General features: G+C 38.5%; 1 protein-coding gene across 1 annotated transcript in view; it reads right to left on the minus strand.

Moving 5' to 3' along the window:
* LOC124555480 (cytosolic 10-formyltetrahydrofolate dehydrogenase) overlaps positions 1-17,701 on the minus strand; it is a 178,702-nt gene that overhangs the window by 90,099 nt on the left and 70,902 nt on the right. Inside the window, exons 7-8 of the mRNA XM_047129404.1 lie at positions 2,185-2,396; positions 151-427 (exon numbers count right to left, since the gene is read on the minus strand). Of these exons, the coding sequence (XP_046985360.1) occupies positions 151-427; positions 2,185-2,396 (489 nt within the window). The remainder of the gene's footprint in view (positions 1-150; positions 428-2,184; positions 2,397-17,701) is intronic.

The raw sequence follows: 17,701 nt of genomic DNA on the forward strand, positions 1-17,701 counted from the left end.
TATGGTACGTCTGACACAGATTATATCCGCAGTCACTGGATTAAGAAAATAAGCTGATCACTGAAGCAAAACCACATCACACGATATGAAAGTTTTAGCTAAGTTTGGAGTTATGATGAAGCATTCCCTATACTAATTATTTATACAAACCTTGCAAATAAGAGATTCGTCATATGGATTTATACAATTCAGTACTTTTCCAGATTCAGAATTGACAAATTCACCATTTATGAACAACTGGTGTGGAAATGAGATGTCCATGTTATTTGCTTTCAGTCTGAAAACACTATGATCCAATTTCTTCTCATCTGAACCTCCTCTGGCTTTTAATACACACAGACCAACAAAGCTCTCAAATGTAGTGGCCATGAGGATGTCTTCATTCTGTATACTGACATTAAGTTTTTCTTTCACTTCCTCAACCAATCTGAAAATTGAATATATTACTTAGTTAGTGGTGACACACATTTGAAATAAATCCATTAACATATGACACTACCAGTAGTGCATTTGTTACCAACATGTGAATGGGCTAGTCAATTTTACATTATTTTCATAACAGAACTTGGGTTTTCAGCATTGTACATCACATTTAAGGCCAGATAGATCTCTGTTACTGGCCAAAAAATGCATCAAGAAACCAAGACTAGATTAATCAGCAAGAATGATTGAACTTGTGCAATCAGAAAAAATTCATGAATGAATTTCAAGTTTTAAGGAGCTGTAGAATAGAGGGTGAAAGGGAAAACAGAGGTAACTTGGCAAAATGATGGACAATTCATTAACATATTGCAATGAATAAGAGAATATCAGATACACATACATTTATATACAACAGTCTTCACTTATATAACACTGGTAATTTTGTGACAAATGCTAAATCCAAATCAAATTATGAAGCATATATCTTCAGTCATGATGAGACCTGTGAAGTTACTGTAATGCTGTACTCACAGACTGGATAATAAGTGATCACTATCATCTCAGCTAAAATTCACTTGTGAAATAATTTTTCATCCTTTGAGGGCAACCATAGAGAAGACACATCTATCAGTTTCCTTAAGATGAAACAGCGAATCAATAGCGAGTGTGATGATTTTACTCTACTCATGAAGCCACTTAGCCTGTGTCCCTATTGGCATGATTAATTTCAAAGCAGTGTCCAACGTGTCAACCAATACTGAAAAATGTGTAATGACTAAACTTTGAGCGCTACCTTCAGAGATTGAACTCTTTGCTCCCAAGGCTCTAAAGGCATTTAGAGGTTTAGTGTTGTACCAATCTTTCTTACTCACTAATACTGGAAGTTAGATATGTGTCATCATGTTCCACTCCAAATTAAAAAGACTCTTCAAAATCAACAATTACACCTGGTGCTCTTTAAACATGATAAATTAAGTCACCCATTGTGAGCAGATATCACATCACACAGACACACGGGTTCAGTGTCTTAATCCCACTGCCATCTTGCTCAGTCATGTAGAACATGCATTCCTTGTAAATGATGTTTAACAGCTTTGTCACTGATTTCACGGACATTAGAGGATCTTCTTCACAATGGTAGCAACTCTGTTGATCATGACCTCATGCATCGTGGTGGCTGCAGGAAACTGAGCATGTTGTCTTGAAGTCATAGCTTGTTTAAAACTGTTTGAACCATTAAATTAAGTCAAACTATATTATTCCAGATGAGACCTTTCCAGGTCTCAGACATTTATGACATATATATGCAGAATGAAGCAACAAATGAAAATTTGTACCAAGGTCAGGATTCGAATCTGGCAGGAGACCAATGTTCAACTCCTTGCCTCGGTATAAAGTTTCATTTGTCACTTTAGTTTGCATATATGCATCATTAAATTATGGTTGACTACTGCAGATTATCTTCAACATATACATTCAGTAACTTTTCCATTAGTGTCAATGATAAATTTCTGCAAAGGGATGCAAAATTTCGAGCTAAATGCAAGTCTCAACCAACTCCATTTTCTATTTATTTGTTCTGTTTTGCTTTCGTACATTTACCAGGAGCTTACAGACAAAAATTTCGCTTTTATATCATTCATACATGAGCTGATCTCCTTCCAAAATAATGTTTTGCTGCCAAAGAATTCACCCTCGCTCTTTAGTGGATTGGCTTCATATTTATTCAAAGTGTAATGTCTGTACTTGTTTGCAACCCACCTTACAATATCCATTGATCCAGCACCAGAGCTGAAAAAGTCAGTCTGATCTGACACTTCCATACTTAGTATCCCTGACCAAATAGCTCTAAGGACTTCAGCCATTCCTCTTTCTTCATCTGACAGCTGTACTTTCACAGTGGTATCAGCTTCTTTTCCATAGTTTGAAGCGGGTATCATTTTTCCAGCAACAGATATTCGTTGCACATTGAGCTGTTGAATAAGAAGAAAGAGGCATAAATATTGAATAGGAAAGTATTTTTACAAATTTACAAAGGAAAAAATATAGTCCATAAAATGAAAAACAAAAGTGTGTACAAATTATGACAATAACCTATGCAAATGTATTAAGCTGTCTTGACAGTCAACATGGGACTGCATTACAGTGCACTACAATGCAGATTTCCAACAAAAGCAGAAGCAGAAAAGGCTCTGCAGTAATCATTATTGACCATTTCTGGCTTTATAAGGAATTGATGCTGTACCACTCCTTCTCACCTATCTGGCTATCTGAGGTATCCTAATAACTGCAGATAGCACCACCGTTATGCTGCGACTGCACTAATCAATAGGAATTGAACCTTTAAGAGCTGCAGTATGATTACAAAAGGCTTCTCTTGAATGATTAACACAATTTTTAGCTTAGCCACGCTGATTTATTAAATAGTAAAATTCAATTAAATACAGCTTGACTGCTGGACATGGCAGTCATGTGTGCCTGACGTGTGCTTGCTCGTGTGACTGAATGTGTATGCGTTTCCTTTTCTGGGCAAAAACTACTGTGTAAGTGTCTTTTAACTGCACCTATCTGGAACTTAATGTGTCATCTTTGTGGTAAGTAGCAGTCTATCTTCTCCTTATATTGTTGATATTCCAATCTGGAGTTTTGATTGTTTGATAGTATATGAAATCATATTTTAATTAAGTTCAATATAAAAATTATTTCAATAAGTGTGAGAGTGATTCCAACCAAGTGCTAGCTAGGCACTTCTCAATCACTACTCACTCTGTGTTAGCACACACTATACCACATACCCTGCACAGCCAGAACCATTAGTGAAGAGAAGTTCATATTGTCTGTAGCGTTTATTGGTTTTGCTGGCACATTACTATTCTGGGCTATTCTGCCTGTATAACCATTAACAGGTGCACAGCAATAATTAAATAAACCAAACTATAAATAAATCCTACCATGAGCATAGTATGCTCACATTCTCAGACATCATCATCATCATCATCATCATCATCATCATCATCATTATCATTATCATCATTTAAGACTGATTATGCCTTTCAGCGTTCAGTCTGGAGCATAGCCCCCTTATAAAATTCCTCCATGATCCCCTATTCAGTGCTAACATTGGTGCCTCTTCTGGTGTTAAACCTATTACTTCAAAATCATTCTTAAACGAATCCAGGTACCTTCTCCTTGGTCTGCCCCGACTCCTCCTACCCTCTACTGCTGAACCCATGAGTCTCTTTGGTAGCCTTGCTTCTCCCATGCGTGTAACATGACCCCACCATCTAAGCCTGGCCCGCATCTCGTGGTCGTGCGGTAGCGTTCTTGCTTCCCACGCCCGGGTTCCCGGGTTCGATTCCCGGCGGGGTCAGGGATTTTCTCTGCCTCGTGATGGCTGGGTGTTGTGTGCTGTCCTTAGGTTAGTTAGGTTTAAGTAGTTCTAAGTTCTAGGGGACTTATGACCACAGCAGTTGAGTCCCATAGTGCTCAGAGCCATCTAAGCCTGTTTGCCCTGACTGCTACATCTATAGAGTTCATTCCCAGTTTTTCTTTGATTTCCTCATTGTGGACACCCTCCTGTCATTGTTCCCGTCTACTGGTACCTGCAATCATCCTAGCTACTTTCATATCCATAACCTCAACCTTGTTGATAAGGTAACCTGAATCCACCCAGCTTTCGCTCCCATACAACAAAGTTGGTCGAAAGATTGAACGGTGCACAGATAACTTAGTCTTGGTACTGACTTCCTTCTTGCAGAAGAGAGTAGATCGTAGCTGAGCGTTCACTGCATTAGCTTTGCTACACCTTGCTTCCAGTTCTTTCACTATGTTGCCATCCTGTGAGAATATGCATCCTAAGTACTTGAAACCGTCCACCTGTTCTAACTTTGTTCCTCCAATTTGGCACTCAATCTGTTTATATTTCTTTCCCACTGACATTACTTTCGTTTTGGAGATGCTAATCTTCATACCATAGTCCTTACATTTCTGATCTAGCTCTGAAATATTACTTTGCAAACTATCAATCAAATCTGCCATCACAAGTAAGTCATATTACTTTGCAAACTTTCAATCGAATCTGCCATCACAAGACTGCTTATTTTGTGTTCACATATCTTAATCTCACCCAGCCAGTCTATTGTTTTCAACATGTGATCCATAAATAATATGAACAACAGTGGAGACAGGTTGCAGCCTTGTCTTACCCCTGAAACTACTCTGAACCATGAACTCAATTTACCGTCAGCTCTAACTGCTGCCTCACTAGCCATGTAAAGACCTTTAATTGCTTGCAAAAGTTTGCCTCCTATTCCATAATCTTGTAGAACAGACAATAACTTCCTCCTAGGAACACGGTCATATGCCTTTTCTAGATCTATAAAGCATAGATACAGTTCCCTGTTCCACTCCTAACACTTCTCCATTATTTGCCGTAAGCTAAAGATCTGGTCCCGACAACCTCTAAGAGGCCTAAACCCACACTGATTTTCATCCAATTGGTCCTCAACTAATACTCTTACTTTCCTTTCAACAATACCTGAGAAGATTTTACCCACAACACTGATTACAGAGATACCTCTGCAGTTGTTACAATCTTTTCTGTTTCCATGTTTAAAGATTGGTGTGATTACTGCTTTTGTCCAGTCTGATGGAACCTGTCCCGACTCCCAGGCCATTCCAATTATCCTGTGTAGCCATTTAAGACCTGTCATTCCACTGTATTTGATGAGTTCCAACTTAATTTCATCCACCCCAGCTGCTTTATTGCACTGCAATCTATTGACCATTTTCTCCACTTCCTCAAATGTGATCCTATTTCCATCATCATTCCTATCCCATTCTACCTTGAAATCTGAAACATTACTGATCGTATTTTCACCTACATTGAGCAACTCTTCAAAATATTCCCTCCATCTGCCCAAGGCATCCACAGGATTCACCAGCAGTTTTCCTCACCTGTCCAAAATACTTGTCATTTCCTTCTTACCTCCCTTTCGAAGACTGCTAATTACACTACAGAATGGTTTTCCAGCAGCTTGACCCATAGTCTCCAACCTGTTCCCAAAGTCTTCCCAAGATTTCTTCTTGGATGCTGCAATTATCTGTTTGGCTTTGTTTCTTTCTTTCTTCAACATAACTTTCTCCGTCTACCCGAGTTCTAGTATGTAGCCATTTTTGATACGCCTTCTTTTTCCTTTTACAGGCTGCCTGGACTGTGTCATTCCACCAAGCTGTTTGCTTCATCCTACTTTTACACACTACTGTTCCAAGACATTCTTTAGCCACTTCTAGTACTGTGTCCCTGTACCTTGTCCATTCCTTTTCCAATGACTGTAATTGACTACATTCAACTAACTGGTACCTTTCTGAGATCGCTGTTATGTACTTGTGCCTGATTTCCTTATCCTGAAGTTTCTCCACTCTTATCCTCCTACATATGGACCTGACCTCCTGCACTTTCAGCCTCACATTCCCAATTTCACTGCATATTAAATAATGATCAGTGTCATCAAAGAATCCCCTGAATACACGTGTGTCCCTCACAGCCTTCCTGAATTCCTGATCTGTTATTATATAGTCAATGACAGATCTGGTTCCCCTGCCTTCCCAAGTATACCGGTGAATGTTCTTATGTTTAAAAAAGGAGTTTGTGATTACAAAGCCCATACTGGCACAGAAATCCAAGAGTTGTTTCCCGTTCCTGTTGGCCTCCATATCCTCTCCAAATTTACCCATAACCTTTTCATACCCTTCTGTTTGATTTCCAATCCTGGCACTAAAATCCCCTATGAGCAGAACACTGTCCTTGTCCTTTACTCTAACAACAACATCACTGAATGCCTCATAAAAACTATCCATCTCATCTTGATCTGTCCCTTCACAATGCGAATATACTGACACAATCCTAATTTTCTTGCTAGACACTGTCAAATCTATCCACATCAGTCGTTCGTTTACATACCTTATTGCAACTACGCTGGGTTCCATTTCTTTCCCGATGTAAAGCCCTACACCCCATTGTGCTATTCCTGCTTTCTCACCCCTTACCCGAATGTCAGTAACAGCTAAAACGTTCAGCCCCATCTTACTTGCAACCTCTGCCAGCTCTAGCTTCATCCCAGAGTAGCCCCCATTGATATTAATAGCTCCCTGTCTCATTACCAGTTGTTTGCCAAGTCGTATCTTAGGACTTCCTGGTTTGTCAGTTAGAGGTGGGACTCCGTCACCTCCAAAGGTCGAAGGTATTTTGCTCTGGTTGTTGCCAGCATCATATTTAAAGTACCAGGGAAGCAGGTTGCTAGCCTTGCTTGCCCCGAGTCCCATTGGGTTTTACCCCTAACAGTTGAGGGACTAACCGGTGGATTTGGTAGTCTTTACCGTATGAGCACGAAGGTGTCCACGACTCAGAATATGTCCGAGATGCCCAGCCTTCTTCCAAAGTAACTGGTATCTCGACTGTCGGGACCACTTACTTGGCCACTCATATGTTGCCCGTGGTTAATGAACTAGGACATGACTACAGGAACCCGCACCATGAACCATCATTCTCAGACAAAAGGAAAAAATAGCTAGTGATTCAAAATAGTAAATTCAAGCAACAAAAAAAAAGGTGAAGAGACGTTTTAGTTCTGTGAACTGTATCATAATTAATTGAAAAAAAAATAGAATTTCAAATAAAATCAGCTTGAGGTACCCAACAAAATGCTTAAAATGTAACATCACATTACTCAAAAACATGAAACTCACGAAAATCTTAAAAAGCAGTGTATATAACAAAGGTATTTTACTAAAAATGTAAGGTAAGGAATAGAAAAAACACAGAACTGGAAAATCATTACATCAAATGGTAAAAAAATCAGTACATGTTTTTAAGTCACTAATGTTAGGTTACAATGACCCAGTATTATAAATAGCTCATTATTCACAAGCATAATAAGCCATCATAATTGTGTAAAAATTCCATCATACATGACCAATTTTACTAATATCAGTAGGAAGATAAAATTATGCAAGCATAACAAATGGAACATAGTTCACAGTTTACTAAATCCAATTGCATGAGAAGAATAAAGTTACAAGCCTTGCCCACATGTCGCGAAAGTTGTTCTGAGTCCATTGGAAAAGTTTCTTTTGGAACCCCTTACACATCCTCCATACAGTTCTCATCTCTTCCCCGTGCAATTTCCATGTTTTTGGAACTCTGAAGAAAGATACTTGTAGCTGTTGATTTGCTTTGGACAAAGAGGCATATGCCTGGGTACAATCCTAGTTCTGTAGGCAACTGCAAACATTTTTCCATTGAGGCATTGACCATCTTGTCTCACAGTGGGATACATGTATTAGTAGTTATGGTGATTACTTTTGAAATAATAAAAAGTTTATCTACTTTTTTCCATCTGTCTCATTTGCATTTGACTGCTCCTTGTAATATACACTCATGCTCATAAATTAAGGATAATGCTGAACATGGCGAAACAACGCTCAGGTGGGCGGTTTGCGAGTTTAAATCACCTCGGAATGTGACCATGCAGTGCATTTGACCTGTGGTCGTCGCACGGTGGCGCTGGCAGCAGTCCACATATGCAGAGGTGTGTTGGTGCATGTCAGAGTACAGTGCAGTGAGTAAGTGTGCAGACGTTTTCAGATGTGCTAATGGTGACTGTGTGTTGAAAATGGCTCAGAGAACACATATTGATGACGTTATGAGGGGTAGAATACTAGGGTGACTGGAGGCTGGTCAAACACAGCAGGTCGTAGCACGGGACCTCCGTGTGCCACAAAGTGTGATCTCAAGATTATGGCAATGATTCCAGCAGACAGGAAACGTGTCCAGGTGCTACAGTACGGGACGTTCACAGTGTTCAACACCACAAGGAGACCAATATCTCACCATCAGTGCCCGCAGACGGCCACGGAGTACTGCAGGTAGCCTTGCTCGGGACCTTATCACAGCCACTGGAACAGTTGTCTCTAGACACACAGTCTGCAGACAACTGAACAGACATGGTTTATTCACCTGGAGACCTGTAAGGGGCATTCCACTGAGCCCTGCTCACAGGAGAGCCCATAAAGCCTGGTGTCAAGAACACAGTACATGGTCATTGGAACAGTGGTCCCAGGTATAGTCTGAACAGTGATTCTCGCCGGGTTTTCATCTGACATGAACCAGGAACCAGATACCAACCTCCTAATGTCCTTGAAAGGGACCTGTATGGAGGTCATTGTTTGATAGTGTGGGGTGGGATTATGATTGATGCGTGTACACGCCTGCATGTCTTTGACAGAGGAACTGTAATGCACGGCCCCTCTAAGCTGCCATTGTGGAGGAGTAACATGAAACAGAAAATATCAGGTGAATACAGTGGCCTGCCTGTTCTCCAGACCTAAATCCCATCGAGCACATCTGGGATGCTCTCAGTTGACGTATCGCTGCATGTCTTCAAACCCCTAGGACACTTCAAGAGCTCTGACAGGCACTAGTGCAAGAATGGGAGGCTATATTCCAGCAGCTGCTTGACCACTGGATCCAGAGTATGCCAACCCATTGTGCGGCCTGTGTACGTGTGCATGGTGATCATATCCCATATTGATGTCGGGGTACATGCGCAGGAAACAGTGGCATTTTGTATGTAGCACATGTGTTTCGGGACAGTTTTCTCAACTTATCACCAATAGCGTGGACTTACAGATCTGTGTCATGTGCGTTACCTATGTGCCTTTGCTTTTAGTGCCAGTTTTGTGTAGTGCCACGTTGTGTGACATCACATTCTGCAATTGTCCTTAATTTATGAGCATGAGTGAAGTTTATGTCTCTTGAATCAATGACATTTCTGACAAACACATTTTTCTTACTGACAACATGCATTAGACTGCAATATTCACTCTCTGAGCACTCTATGGTGCTGTTATTTAACATGCAACAAATTCCATCAAGCGCCCACTTCTTTGCTGATGGAATTGGATAACTCTTAATTAAGAACAGTTCATGCTCTTTAACCTTTAAGTAACAGACACATCCTTTTGTAAGTTCCAGTTTTTGGTAGAAAATGTCTGAATAACATCTCAATAATTCACAAAATTCTCCTTTCTTTGTGGCAGTTAATTCTACTATGTCTTTCATCTTCAAAAAGGATGTCATTGATAGTGTTTTGAGTGAAATTTCCTTTTCTGTAATTAACTCTATCTCTATTTGATTCTGGAGCCATGAATCTTTCTTTTTGAGATGTCCTTAACATCCTCAAACTCACGTCTGCAGACTCCCGTTACTACCACCAACATACCCTGGATCATGCCCTTGCTTATGGAGGGACTTCTGATATTAAACTAATCAATTAGACTGTGGCACAGGGTACTGTCATTTATGTAGCATTTTTTTATTTTTTCACGTTTGTCAAAGTGAATTTTGTTTGTTTTCATCATTTAATAAACTGACATGGCCAAGCTAAAATTATGTTAACAATTCAAATAGAAACCTTTTATGATTATAATCAAAATCCTCAAGGTTAAATTCATATTGACCAGAACAGTCACAGAGTAACAACGATGCTAGCAGCGGTTATTAGGACACCAGAAGACACTCAGACACCCGAGTGGGGAGTGTTAAGTGACAACCATGTCAGAAAACCTTTCGATGGAGTCTTAGGATGCAGTCAATGACCTTCATAGAAGCACATGGCGAGTTTCAGTAGAATTTAGAGAGAGTTCGATCAGGTGCCTAGAGATATTTTGGAGAATAACTATGGATTTAATTTTTCTATTGTGATAAATTTGAGAACTGTTAGACACTGTTTAGTGACTTATTTTGAAATGGCTGATACCAGTAAAAATGGGAGTGTGATAGAGGATGCAGGACCAATTTAGGTTAATATTATGAATGTCGATAGTAACAATTGTAGAGTTTATAGTAAGGAACATAATGATGTATTATTTCAACTTATGCTAAAAATGAACAAAAACTTTCATGTGATACATAAAACCACAAGAGTAACTAAAGATTTTTTTTTTTTTTTTAAAGTCTGTTCTCTAGACAAGAATTTGGATCCATCATGAATTTCAGGACATGATCACTAATACTACAAAGGAGCTTATTAATTTAACTGATACAAAACAAATCAAATGACACTCAGTATTTCTTAGCAAGCATTTTCACAACGAAACCCAAGATTACTGAAGTTACAATTCAAGTTTCCAATTATCAACATCAAACATAAAAAGTCAAATGAAATCCTCGCTAATCAAAAACTGCACAGCACAGAATTTTCAGTGTACAGTAATCATTACATAAATCGAATAAACAAAACAATAAATACAAGCTATTACAAACATTACACTCACAACATCAACTTCTCACTTTCCTTACATATTTAAATGGGGCTTTTCTGTACATGTCAGTCACTTTACAACATGAAGATGAAATACTGTATTGCCTCATATTTAGTTTTCACATACTGGCTTCATAACTGAGAAATATTCCTATTACTGTAAATTCCAGACCCCCCCTGTCATGTCTCTAGCATAGTCAAACTTATGCAGGGAATTAGCAGACAGTACGCTGCTTGATATTTTATTTTTATATATAAGTTTATTTCAGCATTATTGCCTTCATCAGTACATGTGCTAACAATCACATTTATTTAAATTTTATGTAGTACAAAATGTACAAAGGTGTTTTTTTTTTTTTTTTTTTTTTTTACATTGGACATTGTACTCACATCATCTTGTTGTAGATGGACATATGTCTACTTTAAGTATACTATGATTGCTGTCCAGTGTTGTTAGATGTATTATTTCTACACTAACATTTTAAAGTTTTTCGATGATTTAATGTTGCATGCATATTATAATACATTTTTTCATATTTTGACAATCATAGAAATTCAAGTTTCATAACTAGTTGTTTACCCAAAGATATTTATGTTGTTGCAGGTCATGTATCCATCGAACTGTTATTGATGTGTTTGTAATCTCTGGTGTTTTGTTTATCCATTACCCAGAGATTACAAATACATCAATAACAGTTCCATAGATACATGACCCACCAACAACAAAAATATAATAAACAACTAGCTATCAAAGTTGGAATCTCTATGACTGTCAAAGTACTAAAAACAAATACTTATATATGTGCAACATCAAATCTTTGAACAACTTTAAAACATTAATCAAAAAATATTACATCCAAAAACTACGGGTGGCAGTAATAGTTTACTCAAAGTTTTATTGTTTCCATATTGTTTCCATCTACAACATCAAGATGCGAGTACAATATCCAACATAAAAAAAACCTTTGAAAATTGTATTTTATGTAAAATATAAATAAAAGTGGTTGTTTGAAGATGTACTGATAAAGAGAAAAAAAAAGAGAAAATGTGGATATAGTATCACAGACACAGTTCCATTGACTGTTCAGAGAAATCACTAAACCCACCCAAAGATGGAAACAACCATGCATGAGCAGTGCCTATTAGGTGTAGAGAGTCCAACAGCCAATCAGTTCCAGTCACTCCACCAGGAAGGAGGTACACTTCTAGTGTTGTCTGAAGTTCAGCCATGCCTAGATGGTCAATACCATGGTTCAATCGCGTCTGCATTGTTACTTTGTGCCAGGGAGGGCTCTCAACAAGGGAAGTGTCCAGGCTTCTCGGAGTGAACCAAAGCGATGTTGTTCAGATATGGAGGAGATATAGAGAGAAAGAAACTGTGAATGACATGCCTCGCCCATGCTGCCCAAGGGCTACTACTGCAGTGGATGACCGCTACCTATGGATTATAACTCTGAGAAAACCAGACAGCGACGCCACCATGTTGAATAACGCTTTTTGTGCAGTCACAGGATGTCATGTTACGACTCAAATGGTGCGCAACAGGCTGCATGATGCGCAACTTCATTCCCGACGTCCACGGCGAGGTCCATCTTTGCAACCACAACACCATGCAGCGCAGTACAGATGGGTCCAACAACATGCCAAATCGATCGCTCAGGACTGGCATCATGTTCTTTTCACTGATGAGTGTCACGTATGCATTCAACCAGACAATCGTCGGAGACGTGTTTGGAAGCAAACCGGTCAGGCTGAAGGCCTTAGACACACAGTCCAGTGAGTGCAGCAAGGTGTAGGTTCCCTGCTGTTTTGGGGTGGCATTATGTGGGGCCAACGTACGCTGCTGATGGTCATAGAAGATGCCATAACGGCTGTATGATACGTGAATGCCATCCTCGGATCGATAGTGCGACCGTATCGGCAGCATATTGGCAAAGCATTCGTCTTCATGGACGACAATTCGCACCCCCATTGTGCCCATCTTGTAAATGACTTCCTTCAGGACAATGACATCACTCGACTAGAGTAACCAGCATGGTCTCCAGACATGAAACCTATTGAACGTGCCTGGCATAGATTGAAATGGGTTGTTTATGGACGATGTGACCCACCAATCACTCTGAGGGATCTACGCTGAATTGCCATTGAGGAGTGGGCCAATCTGGACCAACAATGCCTTGATGAACTTGTGGATAGTATGCCACGATGAATACAGGCATGCATCAGTGCAAGAGGATTTGCTACTGGGTATCAGGGGTACCGGCGTGTACAGCAATCTGAACCACCACCTCTGAAGGTCTCGCTGTATGGTGGTACAACATGCAATGTGTGGTTTTCATGAGCAATACAGAGGGCGGAAATGATGTTTATCTTGATGTCTGTTCCAATTTTCTGTACAGGTTCCAGCACACTCGAAACCAAGGTGATGCAAAACTTTTTTTGAAGTGTGTACAAAAATAACGTATCAAGCACCATACTGTCTACTAATTCTCTGCATAATGTCCTACCGTGACATAATATATCCTGCAGGTCCCATAATAAAGACACTTCTAATCAAACTTGTTTTAAGATACATTTTCATTCAGAAGAAATAAATCTTTTCTGCTTGTGATTTGCAGTAAACTGCAAACTAGTCCTCAAATTCCTCCATCATACAAGGATGGTGAGCAACATGACATCTGAAATTCTCCAAGGATGCATGAAATACTGTAACTATTACAAAGAGCATGTTGCATATTTATGGGAGAGTATTATGAAGGACATGCTGGAGATTGGAACATTTTGTTTCTTTATTTCTCTCAATTTCCTAAATAAATGATTTTCATGCATTGATTGCATTACACATTTTCACAGTGCACACCCTCAAATTATTGCTAAAATCGAAACTCATTTAAATGTGCATTTGACAAATGTTGCAGTCATCAGTTGAAAAATCATTTAATTTTGAATGACACACAACAGCCACATGTGTTGTTATTACACCTAACAAACCAGCGTTTGTTTCCACACAAACACAAGACACTTTTTTAATTCACTGTCCAATACACACAAAATTGACTTTTGATAATTCCACAAAATTAATTATCCTGTAGAAGTTACAATTAAAAACAGTAATAAGCCAGGTCTCTCTGCATGTTTTTAAGATGTCAGTAGCTAAATTTAGTATCTGGATTAAAATTATAATTAAGTGCTTCAAGTTGTTCTTGAAAATTAGTCTTGCTCAAATATTTTCATATCCAGCCTCAATATGGAGTCAGTTTCCTGGCAGAGAACAAATATGTCAGACTGACTAGTTCTTTTCTTAAATTTTTAGATTTGCAATGAAAAATGTGTCAACATTAATTTATTATTTCTGATACCTGAATTAACATACAGTACATGACACCTATCCCACTTTCACAGTCGAAGGCCACCTTATCAATCACTTGCTATGTTTTATGGGTTCATGAAAACTGGCATCTGTGGTGACGATAGACAGAGATGAATCTAAACAGTTAAATTTCATTTTGATTCAATTTTTCTAATCTTGATAGTGTGTTTCATAATATAAAGATCTTGGATACATTCACAGACACTTAGTACTGATATTACTTCTAGTGTGTACTAAGTGTGTACTATATATTCTACTCATTAAGTGGACATGCAAAGCCAACTATCTTGGCAAATGTTCGAAAAAGCATAAGGAAACTAACAAAATCTGACAAAGTATAAAATAGTCACAAATAATCTAAAGCAATAAAACATTTCTGTCTCAAAAACATATTTTTTCTGTGGTTGCATGCAATGGAGGACGTAATTATATTACAAAAAGTCCCAAAATTAGGAAATATGTAAGCCAATTTACAACAATAAGACTGATACATAAAAGTAACCCACAAAAATGTTACCAATGAGTAGAGAATCCATCAAGTATTGTCCTTAAAACACTGTGCTCCAAGCATTATTAAAGTTGTGGCAGCAGTGATATGCAAAAATCTTATGCCAAAGCTTTCTTGCAGTTCATGAATTCCGATCAGAATACGTCCACAGAAAATGCTTATCTACATTGTGCAGCAATCTAACACTGATGACTTACACTACCTCAGCATTGATGGACAAAAACAGCCACAGACAGACATTTTTGTGCATTTCTAATGGCATTTGATAACTTGTAGTGCATTCCCTGATAAATATGCAAAAGTTTTTACAGATTTGGTAATCCAAGAGGATTCCTTTCTTGAAAGAGATGTTTCTTGGTAAGAAAATAATACTGGTTACTATTTCATATAGATCTTTTTCACTTGACATTTTATTAATACTTAAATAAAATTGATATGTAACATTTGTAACAAACTGTTTTATTTTACCATCATATTAAGGAAGAGCCTTTCTCTTTTTCTGAAATTAGTTTACACCTTTGCTAATATAATTATTGTTGTGATGTTCAGTCTGAAGACTGGTTTGATGCAGCTCTCCATGCTACTCCATCCCGCGCAAGCCTCATCATTTCCAAGTAACTACTGCAACCTACATCCCTCTGAATCTGCTTACTGTATTCATCTCTTGCTCTTCCTCTATGATTTTTACCCCACACACTTCTCTCCAGTACTAAATTGGTGATCCCTTGATGTCTCAGAATGTGTCCTACCAACAGATCCCTTCTTTTGGTCAGGTTGTACCACAAATTTCTCTTCTCCTCCATTCTATTCAGTACCTCCTCATTAGTTGTGTGATCTACCCATCAAATTTTCAGCATTCTTCCATAGCACTGCATTTCAAAAACTTCTATTCTTTTTTGTCTAAACTACTTATCATGCACATTTCACTTCCATATGTGGCTACATTCCACTTAAATACTTTCAGAAAGGACTTCCTGACACTTCAATCTATACTCGACGTTAACAAATTTCTCTTCTTCAGAGACGCTTTCCTAGCCATTGTCAGTCTGCATTTTACATCCTCCCTACTTCGATATCATGAGTTATTTTGCTTCCCAAATAACAAAACTCATCTACTACTTTAAGTGTCTCATTTCCTAATGTAATTGCCTCAGCATCACCTGATTTAATTCGGCTACATTCCATTATTATCGTTTTGCTTTTGTTGATGTTCATCTTATATCCTCCTTTCAGGATACTGTCCATTCTGTTCAACTGCTCCTCCAAGTCCTTTGCTGTCTCTGCCAAAATTGCAATGTCATCGGCAAACCTCAAAGGTTTTTATTTCCTTCTCCTGGACTTTAATTCCTACTCTAAATGTTTCTTTTGTTTCCTTTACTGCTTTTTCAATGTGCAGACTGAATAACATTGGGGATAATCTACAATCCTGTCTCACTCTCTTCTCAACCACTGCTTCCATTTTGTGCCCCTTGACTGTTATAACTGACCTCTGGTTTCTGTACAAATTGTAAATATCCTTTTTTCTCTCTGTATTTTACCTCTGCCACCTTTAGAATTTGAAAGAGAGAATTCCAGTCAACATTGTCAGAAGCTTTCTCCAAGTCTACAAATGCTGTCAACATTGGTTTGCCTTTCCATAACTTATCTTCTATGAGAAGTCGTAGGGTCAGAATTGCCTCGAGTGTTCCTACATTTCTCCAGAATCCAAACTGATCTTCCCCAAGGTCAGCATCTAGCAGTTTTTCCACTCTTCTGTAAATATATCATGTTAGCATTTTGCAACAGTTAGTTCAGTAATTTTCACACCTGTCAACACCTGCTTTCTTTGGGATTGGAATTATTATATTCTTGTTGAAATCTGAGGGTATTTCACCTGTCTTGTAAATCTTGCTCACTAGATGAAAGAGTTATGTCATGGCTGGCTCTCCCAAGGCTATCAGTAGCTCTAACGGAATGTTGTCTACTCCCAAGGCCTTGTTTCAACCTAGGTCTTTCAGTACTTTGTCAAATTCTTCACACAGTATCATATCTCCCTTCTCATCTTCCCCTATATTCTCTTCCATTTTCATAATATTGCCCTCAAGTGCATCTCCTTTGTATAGACCCTCCATATACTCCTTCCACCCATCTGCTTTCCCTTCTTTGCTTAGGACTGGTTTTCCATCTGTGCTCTTCATATTCATACAGGTTCTCTTTTCTCCAAAGGTCTCTTTAATTTTCCTGTAGGCATTATCCATCTTACCACTAGTGATATATGGTTCTACACCCTTACATTCACCCCCTAGCTATTCCTGCTTAGCCAATTTGCACTTCCTGCCAATCTCATTTTTTAGGCGCTCCATTTATTGCATTTTTATATTTTCTCCTTTCATTGATTAAATTCAATATCTCTTGTGTTACCAAAGGATTTCTACTAGCCCTGATCTTTTTAACTACTTGATTCTCTGCTGCCTTCACTATTTCACCTCTCAAAGCTATCCATTCTTCTTCTATAATCCTTTCCCCTGTTCTTGTCAATCATTCCCTAATGCTCCCTCTGAAACCCCATTGGTTCTTTCAGTTTATCCAGGTCCCATCTGCTTAAATTCCTGCATTTTTGCAGTTCATAACAAAATAAATTGTGGCCAGAGTCCACATCTGCCCCTGGAAATGTCTTACAATTTAAAATCTGGTTCCTAAATCTCTGTCTAACCATTATACGATCAATCTGAAACATTCCGATATCTCCAGATCTCTTCCAAGTATAGTACCTTCTTTCATGATTCTTAAACCAAGTGTTAGCTATGATTAAATAATGATCTGTGCAAAATTCTACTAGGCAGATTGCTCTTTCATTCCTTTCTCCCAGTCCATATGCACATACCACTTTTCCTTCCCTTCCTTTTCCTACAATCAAATTCCACATCACAATTAAATTTTCATCTCCCTAAACTATCTGAATAATTTCTTTTATCTCATCATCATACATTTCTTCAGTCTCCTCCTCATCTGCGGAGCTAGTCGGCATATAAACTTGTACTACTGTGGTGGGTGTGGGCTTCATGTCAGTCTTGGTTACAATAATGTGTTCACTATGCT

The sequence above is a fragment of the Schistocerca americana genome, chromosome X, assembly GCF_021461395.2.
Source record: "Schistocerca americana isolate TAMUIC-IGC-003095 chromosome X, iqSchAmer2.1, whole genome shotgun sequence".
In the NCBI taxonomy this organism is placed as follows: domain Eukaryota; kingdom Metazoa; phylum Arthropoda; class Insecta; order Orthoptera; family Acrididae; genus Schistocerca; species Schistocerca americana.